Source organism: Oncorhynchus masou, chromosome 9 (genome assembly GCF_036934945.1).
Source record: "Oncorhynchus masou masou isolate Uvic2021 chromosome 9, UVic_Omas_1.1, whole genome shotgun sequence".
Taxonomy (NCBI): Eukaryota; Metazoa; Chordata; class Actinopteri; order Salmoniformes; family Salmonidae; genus Oncorhynchus; species Oncorhynchus masou.
In genome coordinates this window covers 49,887,923-49,915,347 of record NC_088220.1, presented here as the reverse complement: position 1 = coordinate 49,915,347, position 27,425 = coordinate 49,887,923, and the positions used below count along the sequence as shown (strand labels likewise).

General features: G+C 44.7%; 1 protein-coding gene across 4 annotated transcripts; it reads left to right on the top strand.

The window, feature by feature from the left end:
* Positions 1–1,277: 1,277 nt before the first annotated feature.
* Positions 1,278–27,304, top strand: LOC135546118 (sodium channel subunit beta-4-like). Of its 4 annotated transcripts, none has more exons than XR_010456543.1 (6): positions 1,278–2,025; positions 19,724–19,887; positions 20,108–20,327; positions 21,305–21,434; positions 22,158–22,755; positions 22,941–27,304. XR_010456543.1 is itself a non-coding variant. In XM_064974283.1 (6 exons), exons 1-5 carry the CDS (start codon positions 1,932–1,934, stop codon positions 21,837–21,839), a joined length of 657 nt encoding a protein of 218 aa, XP_064830355.1. In that variant the 5' UTR covers positions 1,278–1,931; the 3' UTR covers positions 21,840–21,857; positions 22,163–22,251. The 4 variants fall into 4 exon arrangements, 3 of the variants coding, with proteins under 3 accessions (XP_064830355.1, XP_064830354.1, XP_064830353.1); XM_064974283.1 differs by lacking the exon at positions 22,941–27,304 and adding an exon at positions 21,791–21,857 and having other exon boundaries at positions 22,163–22,251; XM_064974282.1 differs by lacking the exon at positions 22,941–27,304 and adding an exon at positions 21,791–21,857 and having other exon boundaries at positions 22,158–22,246.
* Positions 27,305–27,425: the final 121 nt, after the last annotated feature.

The window sequence follows — 27,425 nt, the reverse complement described above, 5'->3', positions numbered from 1 at the left end:
ATGGCCAAGCAGGACTCCAACACCATCATTAAATTTGCACAACAGTGGTAGGCTTGATCACCGTCAACATTGAGACAGCCTATGGGGAGCAGGTCAGAGACCTGGCAGTGTGGTGCCAAGACAACAACTTCTCCCTCAATGTGATCAAGACAAAGGAGCTGACCGTGGACTATAGGAAAAGGAGGGCCGAACAGGCCCCCATTAACATTGACTGGAGCAGTTCAAAAGTTTTAAGTTCCTTCGTGTCCACATCAGCAATGAAGTATCATTGTCAAAACACACCAAGACTTTTGTGAAACCATTTCCCCTTCAGGAGAATGAAAAGATTTGACATAGCTCCCTAGATCCTCAAAGGGTTCTACAGCTGCATCATCGAGAGCTTCCTGACCGGATGCATCACCGCCTGGTATGGCAACTGTTCGGCATCTGACTGTAAGGTGCTACAGAGGGTAGTGTGTATGGCCCAGTACATCACTGGGGCCAAGCTTCTTGACATCCAGGACCTATATACTAGGCGATGTCAGAGAATGGCCCAAAAATAGACTGTTCTCTCTGCTAGCACATGTCAATGGAACCAGAGTACAGGACCAAAAGGCTCCTTAACAGCTTCTACCCCCAAGCCATAAGACTGCTGAACAATTATTCAAATGGTCACCCCCCACCCCTTTGTTTTTGTCTATGCATTATCACTACACATTACCTCAACTAACCTGTACCCCCCCACATTGGCTCGGTACCAGTACCCCCTGTACATAGCCTCGTTATTGTTATGTCATTTTCTTGCTACTTTTTGATTTGATTTGATTTCTTTTTTTACATTTTCTGTTTAGAGATGTTACAATTTTGAAATGTGACTTTAGTCACAATATTTTCTTAACTCTATTTTTTGAACTTTGTTGTTGATTACGTGCTTGTACGCATTTCACGGTAAGGTCTACACCCGTTGTATTCGTCCCATGTAACAAATACAATTTGATTTGATTTGATCCAGGATGGAGGTGGGTATAGATGGCAGAGTACCCAGAGGAACCTTCCTAAACCTGGTCAGGGGTGCAGTGGTAGACAGGGTGGATTCCAGGACCCTCCAGTGCAGGGCTGAACCCAGCACTGTGTTTGAGATAGCCCCCAGATGCAATCAGCCTGAAGGCCCCCCCTTCTACTCCTCCCCTCTCCCCCCTGTCCCCCTCCCCTCTTTCCCTCTCGCTCTCTCGCTCTGTCCTCCATGACTCTTCTGCAGTGGCTCCCCCTCCCCACTCATTCGTCCCTGTGCCGGCTTGGGAGACACATACTGCCTGCCTGCTGCCTGTAGCATTTGTGCCTGAGCTCCAGGCTCTGCTGTCCCCTCCGCTCCCTCCCCCGCATGCAGCTCTCCATCAGGGGGAACGATGACATCCTCTCTCCCCTGACTGCCTCGGACTGCTCCACAGCTCTGTGGTGCAGACGCTCGCTCTCTCTGAGTGAGTTTTTCCCTCCCCTCTGCCTGGTCTAGCTCTCAGGCTGTGGGATTCAGTGGATAATCAGTGTGTCGGCGAGCAAGAGTGAGGGACTGAAGCAAAGAGAGAGAGAGAAAGCCTGGATCAGGTGCAGCAGCCTTGACTTTGTCTGTCTCTTTCTGTCTGTTTTCTGCCTGGCACATACAGAAGTGTAGACAGAACTCATAATTCAGCAATTAGCCTTCCTTCACCCTCTTTCAACCTGCTCTGGGACTCATCGCAACGAAGGAGAGAAGAGGAGGGAGACACTCATCGCAGGACTTTGCAGAGTGACAAGTATTGTTTTTTATTTTATTTGCTCGCTCTACGTCCTACTTTGCCCTACCCCTCCCCTCTATCCCACCCGCACCCCTGCTTGCTCCAGCCAACACACACCCGCACACCCAGAGTGCGTATCCAGGGGCAGACAGACAGATAAACAGACGGACGCAGTAGGATATGGAGTCCAAAGGAAGCGGCAGGTTCTCTATGTCCAGGTCTTTGAGCTCAGGAGACACCGTCCACGCCAGTGTTGTCGTCACACTTCTGCTCGGTGAGTCCAAGAGCTGACTTTATACTGCCATTTTTCCTCTCCTCTCCTTAACCCTCTCTCTCTCTCTCTCTCTCTCTCTAACACTCTCTTGCGCTCTCTCTCTCTCTGCACCCGTCTTCCTCCATCTACCCCTGGGGTGCCAGCCAAATCACTACAGTTCCTGCCGAGCTTGCAGAAATGTGTCCGACGCCGGCAGACAGGGTTGCATACTTATTGCTTGTAAGCCATGGGGTTTATTTGGATACATGGCTCCTGCTTTTCTATATTGGGAGACTCTGGGTCGTGTGTTTTGGCCACGCCGGGGCAGCGAGTGCTGGTTCTTGCTATTTTACGCTTCACCAAGAGAGTGAGTGGAGGGCATCAATTGTAGCTATCCTTGCATAGATTCTGAGTCATTAAGAAGATGCTGGTAACAATGGATCCTGTTTAGGGAAAGTGGAATTATGGGCACTGCCAATGGACCTGCCAAGTCAATGAGTATGATCATGTCCAATATTCACATCTTCTGCCATGCTTTAGGGAGGGATGGAGAGAATGATCCATGGGACAAGACAATATACATCCAGATGAGGCAGTGGTGATGGAAGATGTCATGTGAGGAACACAGTTTTAGTTGTCAAAAGATATCCCTTTACACTGTCTTCCCATCAGAGGATCTAGTGATGCAGATTCTATTACACACTTCATTCTGCCACGCTACCTTGACACATGTCACTTAATCAGGGACATATTTCACTCATACAGCTGATGAGATGAGTTGTAAGGTGTTAAAACAGGGAGGGAAGTGTATCGGAATATACGGTGGAATATCATATTTTGTATTTCTATATTTTTGGGGAAAAGCAGGTTGGATCAATAACTACTCAAAATCGCAGGATATCCGTGCATTATCATTCTCCGCAGTCTTCTTCCTGCTATGTTTTGTACAGACTAGTGCGACCACTAAGAATGGTCCAATAACCACATGGTACCCTACATTTAAATATCTGGGTGATATGATGTTTTTTCGATACAAATTGCTGTAGTATATAGATTAGCTTTGTAGTAGAATACCCGACTGCCAGCTATGGTATCATATTCCATATTGTTTTAACATATAGTGCTGTATAATGCACAATAACACAGTATCGTTACTCAAGCTTTAGACAAACTATGCCCTATGTATTGGAGAATCCACACATGATCACGTCAGTTTGCTATCGCTAATTGTTAGCACGTACCGTAATATGGACACAGTTATTCGTGGGATGACTTAAGACTCTTCAGCATCTTTTGAGGTGAGTGCCTTTTTGGTACCGACGCCAATCCAGCATCAAATAAGAACAAGATCACAAGATTACACAAAACATCTTAAAACGTGTTTACGAGTCTAAATTAGCATACGATTCTAAAGAGGCCGACACAGCAGAGAGCTACCGATAATAAATAGGCTTTTTTCATATTTCTTTGAGATGGAAACGGACATGATATTAGATTAAGACATACCTGATAAGTAGCATCTCTTGCCTGTGTGTATCACTTGGCCAGTTATCTCTGGATTCTCTGCCAGGGGGCTCATCCTTGGCTCTGCGTCAAGGTGAAGTACAGGTATTTTGTCTACAGCTGGGGGGCGAAGGGTTAACTTGCATGCTCATATATTTACATTTACATTTAAGTCATTTAGCAGACGCTCTTATCCAGAGCGACTTACCCCCCCACGCGTACAGTGGGGGGTTTTAACTTACAATAAAAGGTTGTGGGGTTCACATATCGACCAACCAGGCCTAAGACAAGCCAACACCCCCTCGAGACATCCATCAGAGACGCGGGAAGGATCTTTAATGTTGCTGGAACGTTTGTGCGACCAAAATGTACCATAGAAAGGCCCGGCAGTTATATCATTAGATCCTATGGTCGTTCTACATTAGCAGAGTTGAGACTATTAGACTACAGTATGAGAGATGTTAGCTGTGAGACTTGCACTTCACATCAGGTGATGGACAGAAGGTCAGGGAGTTACGATATTTTAGTTGCACATTAGGATGTAGCCAGGCAAACACCCAATATAAGGCTTAAATATGCAATCTCAAACTTTGGGATAATTTCAGCCAGTAGTTTTGAAAGTGGTGCTCACGAAAATATAGGTTACACCGGTTTAGATAGTACAATGATTCTCTACATTCTGAATTCTTATTCTGTTACGTAAACTGAAATTAAGCAAAATATTTGATTTTTTCTTGCAACCAGGAAATGGCAGAGCAATTTCTGCACCTTTAAGATCCCGGAGTGCATCTTTACTAAGGGCTGTGCAGTCCTGATGAAAAACCAAGCGACTTCTCGTCTGTTTGTGCTTGAAGTGAGTGAGCAGGCGTGAAATGGCCAACATCTCTTCTGACATTATTCATCTATTTTTCCTGTGGGTCTAATGGAGGAAAACTCCTTGTACAACACACAGGAACTCTCACCCTCAGCAAGACAAATGGGTAATCAACGTAGGGGAGAGTGGGCTAAGTTGAGACATCTTTACTATGTCAAGTAAATATAGTATTCTTTGTCACAAAGATATCTACATATATTTCAGGACGTTGTGTATCCCTGGAAATAATCAGAATTTATGTAAACATAACAGTTTTGAAAACATAGCTTGTCCAAAAAAAAGTGGTCTCTTGGCACAATTTACCCCGTGGAGTAAGTTGAGCATAGGGACAGGACAAGTTGAGCTGCCTTGGGGTAAATGGGTGTTGGTGTCCTGTGACAGTGAGTGATGGTGCTGGTAGGTCAAAGTTGAATTCATGGAATGGGGGTATGGTATATTGTATATCTTAAATGTATGCCTACATTCATATATAGATTCACATATAGATCTCTCTCTCTGATCTCTCTGTTCAATATCACATACCCTTCCATTTATTGACCAGTTGTCTGGGACAGGGATGTTGTTTCAATGTGCATATTCGGGGTGGCAGGGTAGCCTAGTGGTTAGCCTAGTGGTTCGAGCGTTGGACTAGTAACCGAAAGGTTGCAAGTTCGAATCCCCGAGCTGACAAGGTACAAAATCTGTCGTTCTGCCCCTGAACAGGCAGTTAACCCACTGTTCCTAGGCCGTCATTGGCCGTCAAAATAAGAATTTGTTCTTAACTGACTTGCCTAGTTAAATAAATAAATAAAAAAACATATTCGTAGGCAAGTAGTCAAGGCTTCTAAGCCCATCCGACTGGGCACACACTGGATGAATCAAAGTTGTTTCCATGTCATTTCAATTACATTAAGTTGAACCATCGTGGATTTGAGGACTGTGCTCAGTGGGATGAAACTGGTCTGCAAAATTCTTAATGTGTTTAGCAAGCTCAGACTCCATGTTATCAGACGGGATGGCGTATCGCTGCAGAATGCTGGTTAAGTGTGCCTTGAATTCTCAATAAATCCCTGACAGTGTCACCAGCAAAGCACCCCCACACCAATATATTTGTTTTACACTCTTTTGGTTATTACATTATTCCATATGTGTTATTTCATAGTGTTCATGTCTTCGCTATTATTCTACAATGTAGAAAAACCCTTGAATGAGTAGGTGTGTCCAAACTTTTGACTGGTATTTGTGCATATTTTTTCATTTTTTTCAATGTACTTCTTCAGTGTCATTCAGTCTATTTTTTCATCATGTGTTGCTGCTTCAAAGGACTTCTTCCCTCCTCTTGTTTCCTTGGCTGTTCTCTCATGAACCTCTAGGGGGGCTAAACCACTACTGGTGCATGCACAGGGCATGATGGTGTCTACTCTGTAACAATAAAACATGCATCTTGAATTCATGTGCATGACACATTGGAAAAATACTATGCATATTATGCATAGAACTGACTAAATGTAATTATCATTTGTATGGGGTATGTGGCCATTGGCTCAACTTACCCCAAGGCCATTAGCTCAACTTACCCCAAGGCAAACATTTTGACCATATTAACCCACACAGCTGTGCACTTTCATGTTTGATTTCGGACCTCCTCTTGTAGCTTATAGAGACCCCGGCTGATGCATAAAACAATCTTAAAACAACCTACTTTGGTTAAGATACAGTACTCGCATCCTAAAACCTATGACACAGTGCACTCATTTGAGTTTGTGACAGACTGAAAAACAGCTTTTATCTCCAAGCCATCAGACTGGTACCACTCGGGACTCTACCCTGCACCTTAGAGACTCATTGAACACGGGTGGTTTTAATACTGTTTACAAACTGTTCTACCCACTTCATATGTATATACTGTATTCTGGGCAAGACACATCCCATATAACTACTGCTGTGCACACCTTTTCTATTCATATACGGTCTATACATACCATTCCAGACTCTGGCATTGCTCATATTGATATTTCTTAATTAATATATATATATATATATAACTTTGACCATTACCAAGGCATTGAACTGCTGGAGGGGTAGTGATGCTTTATCTCTGAAAGAGACATGTAAACTACCCCGGTGGATATCTGTTGGATATGTGCTGTTTAGCTAAAAATACAGATGTTTTTAAGCCGTTTAAGTCATGTACACACACATGACATCCTATAAATACCCATGGTGTATAGTGTCATGACTTGACTTTAACATTAATCTGTTTATTTATATAATCAACAACTATGTTTCATTTTTACCTGATTAAAATGATCATGTAACAATTAACTCATTTGGATTAGGGGCACCACGAGAGCGGTTCTTTAAAGAGTTACCATCTCCCGAATGAAACTCTAAAAGGTCTTTACTTATCAATCTATAAACAGTCAACGTATTAATCATAACCTCGTATCACACCATCATTCGGAACAGTCATAACCTCCTTGCATTTGCAAAAACCCGAGCCTTACTATGATTCAGTACTACACAAATTGGTTTAATAATTTATTTACTAGCTAATTAAATGGTAACACAGGATAAACATACACACTTAATATGCTAAAAAAGGTCCCTAGTGGAATGACACAACATCGCTGCTTGTTTCAAACGAGATGGAGGGGGGATGGGGGGAGGCAGAGAGGGACAATGACACTTAACATTGGTACATTTAAAAACTACTCTCACTTACAGTAATCATATACTTTGCACACGAACCGCCGCCATCTTTGGGTAAGAAATCATGAATGTATTTACATGAAATGTCTTGGTTTTCTGGATTTCTCTCAGCGGACAGGGCCGCCTTGGAAAGGGAGTTGGACATTTTCGCTTATAAGGCTCTGATTGTTCAAATTGGATCTGGCAAGTTTCATACTGTTGTACCTTTTTATAGTTGTCTGTTATCCGGTGACTTGTCATGTAGTCCTGAACAGAACTACAGAGTTTATTTTCCTTCCATTCGCTCCCTGAGTTGCTGCTTTGAAGATAGGCTAACCAGCCATGTCGATGGTAGAGTAATACACTGCTTTGAGTAGAGTAGTAGGATGGTCCTACTTAAATTTGCTTTGGTATTTACATTACTTAGAAATTACATTACTTAGGGCAGCTAATCATCCGCACCAGTGATTGTCTTGGAGGTGAGTTTATCATCTTTACCTCGTGTTGAGATTCAAAGTTCAGACCCCTTTAAACGTGCAGCTGCAGCTTGACGTCTCTCTTATCTGGTATGTTCATTTCTTTCCCCATCATTTATTCGAAAGCGGCGGTTCCCGTCAGGCTGACATGCTCTCTGACCTCACTCGTGAGCATGACTTGTCACTTGAAAAGTTTAAATAAAACAATATCTCTTATAGCTCCTCAAATCACATCCCTCTCTTAACAAAAAGCACTTTCATAATGGTTCATATTACATTTACAACGCATAGGATGGACACTTCGTACACGTAGTGGGTATACTTTCCAAGTTACAGTATTTCCTTTGTAACATGTTTAATGGAATCACAAAATAACAAGCAAAATGACATTCGTTTTCTATAGATCGCCTTTGGCCATTCCCCACGTTCTATGTTAGAAATATTGTTCCACTATTAGCTTCTGAACGTGTTAGCGTTTCGGAGGGAAAAGTCTCTTGTAACAAAGGAGATTCCTGTGGTGAATATTGGGGAGAGAGACCTGAATCTTCTCTTCTTGATTTACAACAGGACCTGAGTCATGTTGCGGGTGAGAGGGGTCTCTGATTGAAGTTATTAATTGCAAACTTGATCTAACCTATTTGGATTCTCATGGACAGTCATGACAATAGACTCCTGAGATAATACACTGGCATGCCATACCTTTGGAGGTCAAGACTTCGACCATGTTTAATGGTGTAGCATTTGACTTTAATGGTGTAGCATTTTATTAAACCTTTATTTAACCTTTATTTAACTAGAACAAATTCTTAATTACAATGACGACCTACCAAAAGGCCTCCTGCGGGGACGGGGGATAACATGACAACACAGCATAGTAGTAACACAACATGACAACGACATGACAAAACACACATCACGACAAGAGAGACACCACAACACTACATAAAGAGAGCCCTAAGACAACAACATAGCATGGCAGCAATACATGACAACACAGCATAGTAGTAACACAACATGACAACGACATGACAAAACACACATCACGACAAGAGAGACACCACAACACTACATAAAGAGAGCCCTAAGACAACAACATAGCATGGCAGCAATACATGACAACACAGCATGGTAGCAACACAACATGACAACGACATGACAAAACACACATCACGACAAGAGAGACACCACAACACTGCACAAAGAGAGACCTAAGATAACAACAGCATGGCAGCAATACATGACAACACAGCATAGTAGCAACACAACATGACAACGACATGACAAAACACACATCACGACAAGAGAGACACCACAACACTACATAAAGAGAGCCCTAAGACAACAACATAGCATGGCAGCAATACATGACAACACAGCATGGTAGCAACACAACATGACAACGACATGACAAAACACACATCACGACAAGAGAGACACCACAACACTACATAAAGAGAGCCCTAAGACAACAACATAGCATGGCAGCAATACATGACAACACAGCATAGTAGTAACACAACATGACAACGACATGACAAAACACACATCACGACAAGAGAGACACCACAACACTACATAAAGAGAGCCCTAAGACAACAACATAGCATGGCAGCAATACATGACAACACAGCATAGTAGTAACACAACATGACAACGACATGACAAAACACACATCACGACAAGAGAGACACCACAACACTGCACAAAGAGAGACCTAAGATAACAACAGCATGGCAGCAATACATGACAACACAGCATAGTAGCAACACAACATGACAACGACATGACAAAACACACATCACGACAAGAGAGACACCACAACACTACATAAAGAGAGCCCTAAGACAACAACATAGCATGGCAGCAATACATGACAACACAGCATGGTAGCAACACAACATGACAACGACATGACAAAACACACATCACGACAAGAGAGACACCACAACACTACATAAAGAGAGCCCTAAGACAACAACATAGCATGGCAGCAATACATGACAACACAGCATAGTAGTAACACAACATGACAACGACATGACAAAACACACATCACGACAAGAGAGACACCACAACACTGCACAAAGAGAGACCTAAGATAACAACAGCATGGCAGCAATACATGACAACACAGCATAGTAGCAACACAACATGACAACGACATGACAAAACACACATCACGACAAGAGAGACACCACAACACTACATAAAGAGAGCCCTAAGACAACAACATAGCATGGCAGCAATACATGACAACACAGCATGGTAGCAACACAACATGACAACGACATGACAAAACACACATCACGACAAGAGAGACACCACAACACTACATAAAGAGAGCCCTAAGACAACAACATAGCATGGCAGCAATACATGACAACACAGCATGGTAGCAACACAACATGACAACAACATGACAAAACACACATCACGACAAGAGAGACACCACAACACTGCACAAAGAGAGACCTAAGATAACAACAGCATGGCAGCAACAGATGACAACACAGCGTGGTAGCAACACAACAAGACAACAACACAGGGGGTCCTTCTCTCTTCCTAGCGGAACCTGTCCTCTTAGCCACACTATAAATAAAGGGTATGGCCCTTTTTCAGAGGTTATTTGCTACGGCTTGTGATGTTGGCTTGTTATGTTGTAAACAGAGATGGCATTGGGAAGAAATCCATTTCCTGCAAATCCACCACAACACATCCCATTCATTGTGGATGTGATGCTAAAGCCTTTCGGCATAGTATTATTTATCATGTATGACGTAACTCTGTATAGCCACGTATAGCATGTAGGGTATCACATAGAGCTGAAACAACCGGTGCGAAACAATGTACCCAGCCAGCAGCAGTGAATGTTAAACACTTAGCTCAGCAGAAGTAGACAAAGTGGCTGGGACCAAGGATAGGAGATCATGTATTATTGTCAGAGTGTGAATGGGAGAAGAGGGATGCCCCTGTCTCCCTCTGCATCTCCCTCTCCCTCTGGCTCGATTACCTGACCAACAGTCTGGTCTCAGAGACCTCAACACCGTACGCTTGGTCACGCATTGAGCTTTAGTTGACTCTTTGACCTTTTACCATGAACGTGTTTGTCTTCAGTAACAAAGTTCAACTTTGCCTTTTTAATGTCCAGACGGTCTTATTCTTCTTCAAACGTGTGTGTGTGTGTGTGTGTGTATGTGTGTGTGTGTGTGTGTGTGTGTGTGTGTGTGTGTGTGTGTGTGTGTGTGTGTGTGTGTGTGTGTGTGCGTGAGTGCGTGCGTGTGTGTGTGTGAGTGCGTGAATGCAATGTGTACGTTAACACGTGTGTGTAGATTTGTGTTTGCATGTAAAAGTGCTGCGGCACGTGCATTTAATTATCACCGTGTGTGTTATGGATGGGGCACACTGTCCTGGTTATGAGCACACTGTCCTGGTTATGAGCACACTGTCCTGGTTATGAGCACACTGTTCTGGTTATTAGCACACTGTCCTGGTTATGAGCACACTGTCCTGGTTATGAGCACACTGTCCTGGTTATGAGCACACTGTTCTGGTTATTAGCACACTGTCCTGGTTATGAGCACACTGTCCTGGTTATGAGCACACTGTCCTGGTTATGAGCACACTGTCCTGGTTATGAGCACACTGTTCTGGTTATGAGCACACTGTCCTGGTTATGAGCACACTGTCCTGGTTATGAGCACACTGTTCTGGTTATTAGCACACTGTCCTGGTTATGAGCACACTGTTCTGGTTATGAGCACACTGTCCTGGTTATGAGCACACTGTTCTGGTTATTAGCACACTGTCCTGGTTATGAGCACACTGTTCTGGTTATTAGCACACTGTCCTGGTTATGAGCACACTGTCCTGGTTATGAGCTCGTGACATCCTGTTGATCCACAGATTAGTCTGGACTGAGCCACAATCATGGGGAGGGCCGGCAGCACCAGCTGCCCTGGTGTTCATAACCATACTCGTCTTAAGCTGGTCTGTGCCCCTGCCAATACCAGCACCCACACCCCGGGCTGATGTCATTTCCTCTTCAGAGACACGCCACTCTTTCAGGCCGAATAGTTATTACAGCCCGGCCAATACCGTAAGAATTCCCCTTCCCCCACTCGCAGAAACACATGTGCACACACACAAGCAGGCAAGCACACACACACACACACACACACAAACACACCCAGAGTGAGAGCGAGAGACACACAGTTTTGAATGTCATCAACCCTCACCCACATACAGATCTACTGATCTACGCCCCAGAGCTACATAACTCCACTGGCCACACACGGACACTCAGCACTCCTCCCCTGTGTGCAATTACTGCACCGTGCTGACGGCCTGTACATAGCAACGTGTTGTAATACTAACACTATGCACTGGCATTGTTTGCGACATTAATCTACATGGATTGTAACATGTAATGATAGACTCCTTGCTGTGGTCCGTGGTTGTAATGTTAGACTGAAAAACTGCAGTGGCATTAGTTTTTGTATTGCACACCTGCTGAAGTGATGGTTTGAATTGCTGTACTAAAATCATAGGTGGTTGGGCCATTTAGATTTACTGGTGGTGTAATGGGGTCCGTACTGGCGGCAGAGAAGTCAGGCGCAGGAGAGCAAAAACAGATTTACAACGGTGTCGTTTAATCAACATAAAACCACTGTCAACAGAACAATACATGAAATGGGTCAAACAAAACCCGGTAATCACCAGCATACCGTGCACAAGCACTACATGAAACAATTCCGGACAATGACATGGGGGGGGGGGGGGGGGGGGCAGAGGGTTAAATACACAACATGTAATTGATGGAATTGGAATCAGGTGTGATGGAAGACAAGACAAAACCAATGGAGAAATGAAAAGTGAATCGGCGATGGCTAGAAATTCGGTGACGCCAAACGCCGCCCGAACAAGGAGACGGACCAACTTCGGCAGAAGTCGAGACAGGAGGATTGTGTCTGTCAAGGTTATGAGGGAATGTTTGATGACATCATGAATTAAGGTACCTTGGGAGAATAGGGTTGATTAGGAAAAAATGAAAACTAGGACTGCATCAGCGTTTTTCTAGGATATTTCCTATAAAAAAAACAGTCCAAATGAACCAGAAAGCAAGTTCCGTTTTTTATTTTGTACAAAATGTACATTCTAGTAAATCGTCCAGAGATTTCCCATATAGGTTGCAAGGGAAATGAGTTATGGCTGTAAATTGAGAGCCTAAATACAGCACATGGAAAGTTTACAACAAAAGGTCAGCGCTGAGGAGTTGATTGTTTTAATGAATTCCCATCCCCTGGGTTGGAGAATGCTTGCTCTGGTACGTGGGTCTATTGTGGACTTGAATTCTTGTGTGTTCCTGTTTTCAAATAAGTTGAAAGATGCCTCACACAGTCTGCAATAGTTCCCCTGCCATTGGAAACAATTTCAAAAGATAATGACTAAGGGCTGATGTGCTCAACAAAAAATAGTAAGAAAATGATCTCCGTCTTGGCATCCCTAGCCATTATGCTCCGCTTTCAGTGTTTTATCGTTACGTTAGACCACAGGTAAAGGTAGACAATAGTTCAAAATCCGCCAAGACTCACATATACTGGGAAAAGAAGATGCCGTCTTTGAGCGAAATCCAAATTCTGTTCTGTTCTAATAGGGGTCCGTTGTCATTATGTGGTGTTGCTGTTGAGGTGAGTCGTGTTCTCTTGAAAGGGTTGGAGGGTTCAGCTAAAAGGACACTAGATACCTCTAGCATACGCGTGTTTCCATGTTTATTCGTTTTTTTCCATCCAAAACACCCTTTCCCTGGCTTTCTCCAGTGTAGCTGGAGCAACGTTACCGAATTGTCAAAGACACCAGCCACCCCAGTCATAGACTGTTCTCTCTACTACCGTATGGCAAGCGGTACCGGAGTTCCAAGTCTAGATCAAAAAGGCTTCTCAACAGTTTTTACCCCCAAGCCATAAGACTCCTGAACAGGTAATCAAATGGCTACCCGGACTATTTGCATTGTGCCCCCCCAACCCCTCTTTTTATGTTGCTGCTACTCTCTGTTTATCATATATGCATAGTCACTTTAACTATACATTCATGTACATACTACCTCAATTGGGCCGACCAACCAGTGCTCCCACACGTTGGCTAACCGGGCTATCTGCATTGTTTCCCACCCGCCACCCGCCAACCCCTCTTTTACGCTACTGCTACTCTCTGTTCATCATATATGCATAGTCACTTTAACCATATCTACATATACATACTACCTCAATCAGCCTGACTAACCGGTGTCTGTATGTAGCCTCGCTACTTTTATAGCCTCGCTACTATATACAGCCTGTCTTTTTACTGTTGTTTTATTTCTTTACTCACCTAATACCTTTTTCTGCACTATTGGTTAGAGCCTGTAAGTCAGCATTTCACTGTAAGGTCTACACCTGTTGTATTCGGCGCACGTGACAGATAAACATTGATTTGATTTGATTTGACAGCGATCCAAGAAGGAACAATGTCTTCCACTCTGCACTGTGGTTTGGTGTGCTGTAGCTGAGAGAGCAGTGTGCCTGTAAGGGGGCCAGAGAGACAGAGAGAGAGGCCTGCTGCACAGGCTGTGTGTACTTACTGAACTCCAGTCTCACTTTCAGGTCTATGGAGTGACTCACGGGCTTCTGTTTGACTGTGTTATAAAACCCTCCTGATGCATTTCCATATGCAATAGAGCAACCTACATCTGTAGTCACCAAGTGGAGGGCTCATGGGACCAGATGGATAACCAAGCGCCAGGCTAAGGCCACGCGGCCACTAGTAAACGCACACGGAGAGGAAGATGGAGGAAGATAAATTGAATGAGAGAAGGGTCAACTCAGTGAAGAGGTAGGAACGTGAAGAGGGAAGAAGAGAATACAGAAATAGATGTATTTTACCGGAGCTTGGTTACATTAGGAGCTCCCATGAAAGTAGGGATGAGTTAAAGTTTGAGTGGAAATAGAGAGTCTTCCCCAATGTCTGACGCAGCCTGTAGAGACAAGTGGTGGCGGGCCTGTAATGAAGAGGAGAGAGAGACAAGAGGAGAGGTGTGAGCCAAGGGCAGATGAATTATTAACCAACTCTTGAGTTTTTAGTGCAATGAAGGGATGTACAGGGCAGGGGTGAGTAGAGGAGGAATAGTTAGCGAGAGAGTCTGAGTGACGGAGGTAAAAGAGGCGGGGGCGGCGGAATGGTTTAGATGGGGAAGAGAGGGACAGGGACGGGGGGGGGAGTAAGACTACACAACTAAGAACGATAGAAGGGAGAATGCTAAGTAACTGGAGGGCTGTGATCTTTCTGTTATTTGTTTTCTGTTCTTTCTGAAATGCATCACTCCAACGACCACTTCCTGGGTTCTGAACACACAGTTCAGATGGGGATGTTTTGAAGAAGGGTGCCCTTTCTCTCTTCCCAACTCCCTTGGAATAGAAATTACAACAGCAGTTTGAATGGAGCATCTGACAGGGAGTTCCAGGCCAGCAGTCACTTTACATTAGTGATCAATCCCCGGACGAGATGAAAATGCCAAAAGGATGAGATTAGGAATATAATCCAGCCTTGTCCCCACACAAACCACTGTCTCTGTCGGTCATTTTAGGATCATAACTGATCTAACTTTAGCGACTGGTGTATCCCCTTGGTCATCGGATGTGTGTGTTTGTGTGTGTGTCTGTGTGTGTGTGTGTGGGGGGGGGGGTTGAGGACAGCTGTTCTTGATTTAATCTGAGATTAGCATGAGATATCACAGATGTGATGCATTCACAAGGGCCACTAAAGGAGTCAGGAGAGGACAGGGAGGCTGCCAGTTTGGGTTGCTCGTCCAGACAGATGTAGTTTAGAGGACAAACAAGTAAACACCTCACAGAGACGCAGACAGGTAGGTTTAAGAATTTAGGCACACACACGCCACATGCTTAAAAATGTGCTGAGTCGTGAAATGAGCAGTGCGATAGACACTAGCTCTTAGACTACAAGGCAAATATCATGTATCAGGTGCGCAGAACCGTTCTTCATTCACTGGATATTACAGTGTTGTACAACGGTAATGTAAAACTCTCACACTACGGTAACAGCAGTGTCACCACAATTGTACGTTGACTGTGTCAGAACAAACAGTCTGCCGAGTCACAGCTAATCGACGAGGAGTCAAGCCTTCGCAGTAAACACACCGGTCCAACGGCAGCCTGTTTCTCTCTCTCTCTCGCTCCCTCTCTTAGAGGCAACGATTGTGTTGTGTGTGTGTGCGTCTGTGTGTGTGTGTTCATCTGGGCATGTGTGACAAAGTGATTGGAGGTAATATATTTGCCAGGCAGCAGCCAGGCAGTCGAGGCTGGCGAGCAAAAGAGTGTTTCTTTAATTAAAACCACTGAGCGATTAGTTCTGTCCTGCCCTCCTGGGACCCACAACACACACACGTGACTGACCGGCTATGCTGTCCCCAACCGAGCTGGCCCAGCACTGCTGGCATCATACAGCTTAGAGTGTCGGCCAAACCCTTTGCCTCAGAGCCCTTGAGCCCCCTTGGGCCAAAACCAACACCACCACAAAACAGTTGCCTATAAATTGTGTAAAGATGAGGAGTGGATGAGCAGAGAGATCAAGGGAGAAGGAGGCAGAGTGAGAAACAGAGTATTTTTGAGCCGCTGCAGCATTACTCTGCTGCATTACAGAGAGAGCGTGAGCGAAATGGATGGAGGGAGGGATATATTGCGACGCTGAAGAGGGAAGTGTGGGGGCGTGCCAGGGTTTGTGTGTACCATATGCCTATGCCTGTGCATCCCTAGAAATAGTTAAGGGAGATAACCCGGGAAGGCAAAATTGAAATAATGCAAAATAGAGAGCTTGGATTGTTTTGCAGGGAGCCCTCACTCATTCTCCTTCTGCTTCCGTCAGTCAGTTCCATCTCTTTGCTGAACTGTGATTGATGCTAGCGTCTGTCATTCTCAACACTGTCATTCTCAGCCACAGCGGCCCAGTAAAAAGAACAATCTGTCAAGATCTGACAGTGGATTGGGTGGGTATAAACTATATGCCAATAGCGCCAACTAGCCCCATAGGTGGAATTCACACCATATTGATTACACAATGCAGATTACAGGGTTAGATTTCAGATGCAATATAAATATGGACGAGACTATTTGGACTAGAGGCTAGGGACTAGGGACAAGGAGCTAGTGTCATGTCTCTTGCAAGGAGGAGACCAAGGCGCAGCGTGGTAAGTATACATTCTTAATTTTTTAAACAAATGCAACACTGAACAAACTAACAAAAGTGAAGCTATACAAAATGAGTGCTGACAGGCAACTACACATAGACAAGAACCCACAAAATACCTAAGGAAATATGGCTTCCTAAATATGGTCCCCAATCAGAGACAATGATAAACAGCTGCCTCTGATTGGGAACCAATTCAGGCCACCATAGACATACAATAAATCTAGACTTACAAGAAACTCTAGATATACAAAACCCCTAGACAAGACAAAACTAACATACCCACCCTAGTCAAAGATTGGTAACAGATAATTTGAACAGATAATTCTGTTCCAATTTCAGATTTGAAAAGCAGGGAAGTAGACCAAGATGTTATACCCTCAATTTTTGTCTAAGTTGTTGGCAAAGTGGTCATAGTAGATGATTTGTGTCAAAAGTTGCATTGACAGTGAATGGAATGTCGAAAGTGATGATGTCACAATGGGGCCGTTAGAATGTTGAGGAAATCGCTTGAAAGTGGACGGAGGACAAAAAAAAGACAAAGTTTCATAGTTTAAAATGTATGAAATATATCAAGAAGTTGGATACAAGTGTAATGAATACTCAGGGAGATAAATGTGTATATTCACACGCAGAGTGCGGCAGATGTTTATTAAGCCTTCGCAGAAGGCAGGAATCGTGGTCGCAAGCAATGGTCAAACACAGGTAGGCAGTCAAACACAAATATCTCACAACCATACATACATTAAAAAAAACTGAACTAAATAGGGAGCTGATGAGACCAGGTGAGAAACGAACACAGGTGAAATCAATGAACAAAAATGAAAGACAGGGCTACCTTCCAGAACACAAAGAAACAGGGCTTCGTTCCAGAACACAAAAGAAAAGAACAGGTTGACTAGCAACTCAGTCCAGACCAGTCTGCATGTTTTAAAGTTTGAATAACCCCTTCTAGCTTAGATGGCGTAAGAGGAGTAGCGTGCTAAAGAACAATGGTAAGAAGAAGTACGTTGAAGATTTTAAGTGGGGACTCTTGTTTCGCAAGCCCCATGAACTAGCTGAAACCAACCGTCTGCGTTCACGCTTCGAGTCATTTCTGCTAGCTGTCTGACCAACCAGAGTAACAACAATACACAGCCTTTTGCGTTTTTTTGTCTTGGCGTTGCCAACCCACTAGCCTGAGTACCAGTCTGTTCCTGCTAACATTCCAGTCCTTGCATCTCATATGCCATGTTTAGAGTGGAATGTTTACAGAAACAGACTGGTACCCAGGCTACCAACCCACCTGTCTGTTGGCAGAAATTATTTTCATTGATTCATCATTTCAATTATTTTCATTTTCACTTTATGCTTATGGTAACGCAGGGGCTAGGCTGAGCTGAGCTAAGCTGAGGCAATTTGCTGATTGGATTGCTTGGTTCTCCTGATCTGATCTATTGCCATGTTGTGCAAGGCTAGTGGGACTGCAGTACTATAGTCTTCAAGTCATTTACCGTCCAGAAAACACTCACTCGTACCAGGGTTGGTAACAGGCCCACCAATACACTCGGCACACACACTCACTATTTCTTTCCCAGAATGAAATATTGAGTTGGGATTCGAGAGGATTTAAAAATAGCCCCTGTGCAGTCCTCTCAGCGCTGACGCCAAGCCGCGTGGTGAGAATACCACCGCCCGCCATGCTGTATGGCCCACAGGACCAGACAGAAAACAACCTGCCTCTTCTCTCTCTCTATCTTTCTCTCTTTCCTCCTCCACTCTCCCTCTTTGTCTCTCCCTCTCTCTCTCTCTCTCTCTCTCTCTCTCTCTCTGTCCCTCCACCTGCTCACTCCCACACACACGCATTTCCTCTTCTCCTCTTTCACCTTCCATCTCTCACTCGCTCTCCCATGAAAACATGTTTGAGTAGGTTACTTGATTTGGATGCAGTAGAATGCAGAGGACTCCAATATTTTGGAGACCACGCGGGTGCTTTGACTGGGGGAGGCATGATGACTTATCATGGGCACACACTCAAACACACGCGCACACACACGTGCACGCACGCACGCACGCACACACACACACACACACACACACACACACACACACACACACACACACACACACACACACACACACACACACACACACACACACACACACACACACGCAGACACTGGTGTGTGTCATGTTAAACAGGTCTATGTTGGCCTAGGTTGACCAGCCAGGTCACCCGTGATACAGTATTTGACGTCCATCCATGTGTGAGGATGTCAGGTTATGGCATAGAAACCGACCACTAGGGGACAACGGTGAGCACTGTTACCTTCAAGTAGGTTTCGGTTTTGCTAGAGCGTTGTGGGCGGTGATAACAGATTGGTGTACGCATCTGCCTCTTATTCCAAAGGTTGAGATCCAGCAATAAAAAGTTAGGCTTAAAACAAAACTATCTCATTCCTTAACCCTTAACCCTTGACCATTAACCCTTCCTTAACCCTAAGCCTCATTCCTTAACCCTTGATTTCAGAGTTAATGCCTAAACTTCACCTTAAACAACTTCGAAATTTGACTTTTGAGGAACATCGGTGAATATCTCATTCTGACGTGAGACTGTGAGAGCTTGTTGAGGTTGACTGCGTATGTGTGCTGTGCCCCAGTGCCAGCTCCTTGGGTAAGTGATGATAGTAACAACCATTTAACAGCCAGGCCTCTATAAAAATAGCCAGAGATAAGAGAAGACAGTAATGTAAGCTACTGCTGCTGGTGAAAAACAAATGATGTCCTCACACTTTCCCTTCCTTGTTCACTCTTTCTCTCTCTGTAGAGAATTTACATTTCTGCCTTCCAGTCTGCCACATCATTGGATCCCAAATTTTTACTTACAAATCTAATCATATTCTCTCTCTCTCTCTCTTTCTCTCTCTCTCTTTCTTTCTCTTTCTGTCTCTTCTTCCTTCCCTCCCACCTCCGTCCTTTCCAGGGGTATGGTGTGCTTCAGCGCTGGAGGTGTCAGTGGGGAAGGTGCCCTTCATGGAGGCAATGAACGGCAGCACGGTGCTGTTACCCTGCACCTACTCCAGCTGCATCGGCATCAAGAACCTCTACTTCAACTGGCACTACAACGACAACGGCACCTTCATGAAGGCAAGACACTGACCGAGAGGAGTTATCTCCGTCACTAACACCCCCTCAGTGAGCAACTTGACCTCCCGCTCATATCTCAACACCTCTCCCCCTCACCTCTGTTCTCCGCCTCTTTCCCCCTCTCCTTCTCCCTCCTCTTCTCCCCCTCCCTCTCCCACCTCTTCTCCTCCTCTTCCTCCCCTTCTCCCCTCTCCCTCTCCCCCTCTCTATTCCTCTCCAGCTGTGTGAGGCAGTGATCCCCATAGAAGGTGTGGAACCACGGGTGCAGGTGTACCACGAGCGGATAGAGTTTGTGGGCAGCAGTAAGCACAACAACATCTCCATCCTGCTGTTCAACGTGACCTTCGAGGACGAGGGAGAGTACACCTGTTTCGCCCGGAATCCCAAGGAGAAGCATCGCAACCATAGCGCCATCTTCACCCTGTTCGTGGTGGATGAGTGTAAGGCACTGCACTCTCCCTTGACTGCATACAACATACTCACTGACGACATGTTCATAATTTAGGTTTAGGCCACCCGGTCACCAGTCGTTTTGATGCCTTCAGGTGGAAGTAGAGGCAAATATCTGATTCCTTTGTCATGTGTCTATGTTTCACATTGTATAATTAGGCAATGAGGCACGAGGGGGTGTGCTTTATGGCCGCGGCTAAGGGTTGTTCTTAGGCACGATGCATCGCGGAGTGCCTGGACACAGCCCTTAGCCGTGGTATATTGGCCATATATCACAAACCCCCAAGGTGCCTTATTGCTATTATAAACTGGTTACCAATGTAATTAGAGCAGTAAAAATAAATGTTTTGTCATACCCGTGGTATACGGTCTGATATACCACGGCTGTCAGCCAATCAGCGTTCAGGACTGGAACTACACAGTTGATAATTAAGCAATAAGGCATGAAGAGGTGGGGTATATGGCCAATATACCACGGCTAAGGGCTGTTCTTACGCACGACGCAACGCTCGAGCCACCCAGCATATAATGGCTCAAGAATACCCTGATATCAGTTCCATGGTCAAGTGTTACGTTGCAGCATGATCTGTGTATTGTTTCTATACACTAGAATCAATTCCTTGGAAGTAAAAGCTATATGGAAATGTATCATGTCTCTTTATGAGCGGATCAATCGATCACCGAGCTCTGTGGTTGTGAGACTGACCACACCATCTCTATCCTTCCACCCTTCTCTCTCTTCGTTGCCTGGTAAAAGATGTTTGCTGGTTTGTTTTTCTTCAATGTTTACAGATTCACCTTTGACCTAATGTCAAAGATCTGCGTCAAGTTACTTCTTCATATTCTCCTAGGAGGTACGCCTGGCTCTCATTATAGGGAAACAGCTGAGTGCTATTCTTATAGAACCCTCTCTTCCTCTCACCATCCCATTCCTCCCTCCCTTCCGCCCTCTCTCTTGTCTCCCCAGTGAAAGTGGTTGACAATACCGTAACCACCATCATTGTGTCTGTCGTGGGCGGAGTCATTGGCTTGATCGTCGTTGTCATGGTGACAAAGACTGTGGTGCTCCTCATCCTAAAAAAGTCTGCAGAGAAGAAGTAAGTGATGACAACTCAGTTGCATAAGTGATGACAACTCAGTTGCATAACTGATGACAACTCAGTTGCATAAGTGATGACAACTCAGGTGTTTAAGTGATGACAACTCAGGTGTATAATTGATGGCAGAGTATACAGTTAGTATGTATTATGTGAGTGTGTGCAGCTGAAAAAAATAAATAATACATTTCAGATACAGAGATAGCGCACACAGACTGGGAGCAGCACAGGAGCAGCCACAGAGTGGCGCCCGTTGAGCTGTTTGGGAGTTTACTGCCTTGCTCAAGGGCATCTAAGATATTAATGCCAGCAACCCTCTGGTTGGCAGCTCACCCCCTTCACATTTTTCCCATCAGCGCTGGGATTCGAACCGACAGCTCTTCGGCTACCACCTCCCCCCTTTGAAACTGTCATGGAACATTGGTATGCATGCCTTTATCAACATTTCTTTACTTGCCTTTTGTTTTTCACACTGACTCTGACCTCTCTCTCTCTCCCCCCTCTCTCTCTCTCTCTCTCTCTCTCCCCCCTCTCTCTCTCTCTCTCTCTCTCTCCCCCCCTCTCTCTCTCCCCCCCCTCTCCCTCTCTCTCTCCCCCCCTCTCTCTCTCCCCCTCTCTCTCCCCCTCTCTCTCTCTCTCTCTCTCTCTCTCCCCCTCTCCCTCTCTCTCTCTCTCTCTCTCTCTCTCTCTCTCTCTCTCTCTCTCTCTCTCTCTCTCTCTCAGTAAAGAGTGCCTTGTGAGCTCAGGACAGGACAACACAGACAATGAACTCAACGCAGCCAAAGCGGACAACAAAGCCACACCGAAGGCATGAAACATATACACCTGTGTATATGTGCATACAGTATATGTCTGTACATGTACACATGCAAATATATTGCACAGACATAGAAAGAAAGCTATTATCAATGGACTGTTTTATCTATCTATTTATCTATCTAATGACACAAGTATAACATGAACCAATGTGAAATCATATGTCATATGTCATATGTGCTTGAGATTTGGGGAACATGATAGGTGATCAGGGCTGGATCAGACACACTCCAATGACACACCTTATGTATTGTGTATTCAGATTGGGTTTTAATTGCAGAATTTATCTGAATCAGCTCAAAGTCTATTTACTGTACAAGCATTTCTGGAATCAACATCGACGTCTCACCAGTTACTCATTCATGTTCACGACGTAAAAATGGCAGATTGACGTTTATTGGGATGAATCTTGTCATGGGGGCAGAGCTGAGCATTTTCCGCTAGATTTAAGGTTAGGATTTATATATAAGGTTAACAGTGTAATTACGGTCAGGGTTAAGGTCAGGTTTAAACCAGAGGAGGCTGGTGGGAGGAGCTATAGGAGGACCGGCTCATTGTAATGGCTGGAATGGAATTGATGGGACGGATTAGAACGTGGTTTCCATATGTTTCATGTGTTTTGCATTTATTTGCATTTATTCCATTCCAGTCATTACAATGAGCCCGTCCTCCTATAGCTCATCCCACCAGCCTCCTCTAGTTTAAAATGACATTTTAAGACTTTGTGGCTTGGCCAGAAGTGACCACCCTGCAGAACTGCCTCCAAGACAAGATTCATCCCAATGAATGCCAACCTGCATAAAGACTCAAACACACACAGTAACTCCCATACTGTCAAGTTTTACTAACTGCCCTTTTGTATATCTATAACAGCTATATAATATATAATATATAATATTCTGACCATCTCTTCAGCTCTTTTGATTAAGAGCCATATTTAAGGTTGCCAATGGAGATTCTTTATACTCTCTGCAAACCTTTTACAGGGAGCAAACAGCTTCCCTCCTTTAACTATAAGGAACGTTTACAGTCCATTTTTGATGCAGAACAAATTTCACACAGTGTCAATTGTGCCTATCCCATAGGTTACACAGTAACTGAAAGATGTTTACAACAATTCTCAATGATACAGTTACTGAGGTCAAGGCTCTTCATTAGATCTGCATACTGAACACAAATACTGTTCAGAAGCTTCGGAAGGCAAAGCAGTGGCCTGGTCATGAGGACAATGTCACAGCGGGGGAAAGGAGTGTGACAAAGGAGAAGAGGAAGAAGGGAGTCATTGGAGTGTATGTTAGATCCAGCCCAGAAATGGTTTGAGTCATTTTTGCATTAGATGAAGCACAGGTGCCTGTTTTCACTGCCTGCTCCCTTCGCTTTTCGGGAACCTCAAAACCGCTGCGAAAAACACACAAAAAAAACCCAGATGTAATATAAAAAATGAATTCAAGTTTATGATGCCGCTTCTAACTAATAACAAATGCATTTTTTTTTCGCATGTGAATGTTGCTTATATATGAAACACGTCCATACCCCGGGAAAGACTGCTGTCTAGTGTGCTGTCATCACCTGGCCTGTATGTATAGTGAATCTGTAGGCTACTTCATTCACATCCACTTCACCCCCATAGGACTAACATGCTAAGGAGGCCATTGGCCTAATACAGGACAATACCCCACGACTTCAACAGTGCAAAACATTGTATTGATGACTCTGATGCCAAATACCAAGCAGGCTCATCATCAGTACCCCTTGACCTTGTGTCCCGTATTCAAATCACCATATGAACCAAAATCCCCACTACTAATGTGCATGATTGTTTTATGAATACCCACTGTTGTTGGTTGTTCCCCCAGAAATAGAGACAGCTGTGGGCGTCGGGATTTGAGCTACGGACCGCAATGGCTCAAGTAGCACAAAGATCCATTGTCACTCAATCCAAGCATTCCCCTTAGGACTCTGTCCCCTCAAGAATGAATGTCATCTTGCCTCGTTAATGAAAATCATGCAATTCTCAGAGCGATAATAGTCCACGACAAAACCAGGGCAAAGCCATAACATATCTGTCTAAATGCATTTATTTCCAACCTGTTTCGAAGGCAAATGCGTTATTAGTTTGTCCACATTTGGGTCAAATTCAGAGGTGCCACTTGAAATGACGGCCACACCTCTATACATCTACGTGAGCATAAAGTACCATTGTGGTTGCAGAGCTAGGACTATACATGAATGTCCACTTCGTAGGGTTTACTCATCTGAGATGGAAATGCAAATAGGCCCCTCCATCTCCTCTCCACACCTTCTCCTCGCCCTGAGATCATACAATGGGCAGGGGGTTTTCGGGAGAGGGTGGTGCTGTAGACCTAGGAGGAGGGGCATTGTAGGCACTTTACTAACATAGGGTATCCTTATCGACGTCTGGAATGTGGTGGACGTGAGGAATAGAGAGGTGTGCTCGGAGACTTTGCAGGTAGGGTTGACGGTTGCGCCGGGTTGACTGAAACCAGATTGTGTGTGGTGATAGCGAGATAACGGGTTTGAGATGGACAACTTGTCCAACTGTATTCCCTCACCACGTTGGGGTTGGCACCTCCGGAAAGGTCTTCCTTATCACCTGACCTGCAGTACCTTTTTCCCTTATGTTACCACAAGGGGCCCCAGTGACGTGGAGAGCCAGGGAACGCTGTCAGGCAGAGCACTGCCGTACCCATATCCCACGGTTGTGATTTTAATCCTATAGGATGAGTTGATGGATGCACTAGTGGCACTGGACTTACGTTTGCCAAGTAGTGTCGTAGCTTTAGAGAGGCAGCAGACGGGATACAGCAACAACATTTCCGCGGGTCCTTGCAGAATCACGTATCACCTTGTTCACTATCTACCCGCCACCATGGTTTCCATGTTTCATTCGTACATACCTATGTTTAATGGGCGCAGCGAGGTTGGCAACGTGAATTTGCTATTGTGGTCGCGAACCAGCTCGTGAATCCGCTCATGGATCTAGGATATTGGGTAAGGTGGTGCGCTGTCTGTTCTATGCACGGATGTACCAACTGTTTGTGATGATGTGGTCCATGGTGGCTCTTCTGTCCATTGTGGTACCCCGTAGAAAGCCAGAAACACGCAGAGTCATGCACACACACCCACACCCACACACACACACACAATATTGGTTCCATGTGAAGTCAGTGAACCGTTACTCCTTTGACATTAGAGGAAAAGCACCAAAGCCTGCCTCTTGGGAGAAAAGCAATACTGTTGAGTTGATCCTTGTCTGTCAGTGTCTTTGTACTATCAAGCCTCTGTTGGTGTATTCAGAAGGATCGTGTCGATGAAGAACAATGATCCATAAGTCTAGTTACTGCGTTTGTATCTTGTTTTTATCAGATTCCTTTTCCCTTCTGTAACTTCAATCAGATCTGAGAATCTGAGAATCTCCAAAAGAATACCATCGGAATTACATGTCTTGTGTGTTACTAAGTACGGAGTCATCGTTCACTGTTTCAGTATCTCGAGAAGAGCACCGCCTGTTCAAGCCACAAGCTCTGAGCTCGACTGTGCGTGCCTGAGCCGCGGGGCGCAGCAGTGAGCATGCCCAGTGTAAGTGCTGCTCTAGAGGCAGTCGCATAGCCGCAGTGATGCATGGTGGGTCGCATGTTATGATGGACTAAAAGCTGCGATCAGCTCAAGTCTGCATCGAACCGTGGTAGATCCGTACGACTCACCCTGAGAGCCAACGTCTCAGGCAGCACAGACTAACAGCATGGCTGGTAGTATTAGGAGTACTGTTATAGCACAGTCTTATTCAGCCCCATTTGATACACTCTCGTCAGACTTGCACAACCTTGAAATTCAACAAATGACATTATGTGAATGTTCTGCAGCTCAAAAAAAAGAACACTCCAAGTTTCTAACAAAGCATTGTAGATTACATTTGCCACAGGGTATATTTATCCAATATGAAGATGGACAATGGCAGTCAGGGGACAGAAATAGATATATATCCACTCAGTCCTAACATTGTCTGCCTCGTATATAGTAGATGTAATAATCGTCTGATTTGATACTCTCCCGCGGCCCACTGCCGGAGCGACTCCTACTCACACTGCCAGGCCACGAGTTTGTGAAGTCTGCTCTCTGCTTCCCACATTCCATTGCAGAGAACATCCACTGTTCCAACCTGCAGTATACTGTACAGAACAGTACAGGTCCCCTGGCCAAACTGCATTCTAAAACTCCTTTTCTATAGGCTCAGTTGTGCGCTGTTTTAGCCCACCAAGGCCAAGTGAAACAAACAAGCCAAAAAAAAAGTATATATTTAAATCCTTATTACAATGGGTGTGCATGTGCATTTGTAGCCAACTCAAGCTACCCACAGCACAGTTTACTCTATATTTACATAGATGTGACTTTTACTCTGAGCTCACAGGTAGCCAGGTTACTGCTTGTTAGAATCACAACACACACCTATAGGTGTACACTGTTTTTACCCATCATCCTCTACTCCAAGGAGCTGTCCAGGGTTCTGAGGAGGGGCTGTTTTCACTCCCTCACTGGCCTCACCCACGGCGTTTACTGCCAGTGGGTAGTCGTCGCCACATGGCCAGGCTTAAAATGGACTCAAGTGGCAAATATCATCCTAACATATGACTAAGTGCACTACATTTGCTATTTGTTGTTGGGGTTTAACAAGTGCTGCACTTCCATAATGTCTTGCTAAATTGTAACGACCACTGTCAAGCCCAAGCTGAGTATGAGGGCTATAATGTGGCTCGTGCTGAAGAAAACAGCTCGCCCTCTTACCCACCAAAACATACTCACCCACTTACTGTGAGGCAGTCCATGACTGACCCAACTCAACTCCCTCGGTCTCCAACAAGACACTTCGTTGAACTATAAAGTCAATGTGCAACTCCCCTTAATATGTCTCTGTAGTAATGTCCCACATTCTCCCTTCTCATAACTGTGCACCTCAATCGTTTTTTTCTCTCTGGATTGTAGAAAACAAGTACATATATATATATATATATGAAATAAAGGTTTGCATAAAAGGAGGTATTGTCGTATTTGTGTTTGTCTGTTGCTGAGGCTGTGGAGTACCTTTAATGTCACTATTGTCTTGTAACATTCCCATATAGCCCACTGGATGACTCAGACTTACACGTCATGAATGCA

Coding starts and splice junctions, on each gene's coding strand:
- LOC135546118 (XM_064974281.1), top strand. CDS start 1,932: ATGGAGTCCAAAGGAAGCGGCAGGTTCTCTATGTCCAGGTCTTTGAGC. Junction 19,888..20,107: donor ACAACGGCACCTTCATGAAG/GCAAGACACTGA, acceptor ATTCCTCTCCAG/CTGTGTGAGGCAGTGATCCC. Junction 20,328..21,304: donor CCTGTTCGTGGTGGATGAGT/GTAAGGCACTGC, acceptor TTGTCTCCCCAG/TGAAAGTGGTTGACAATACC.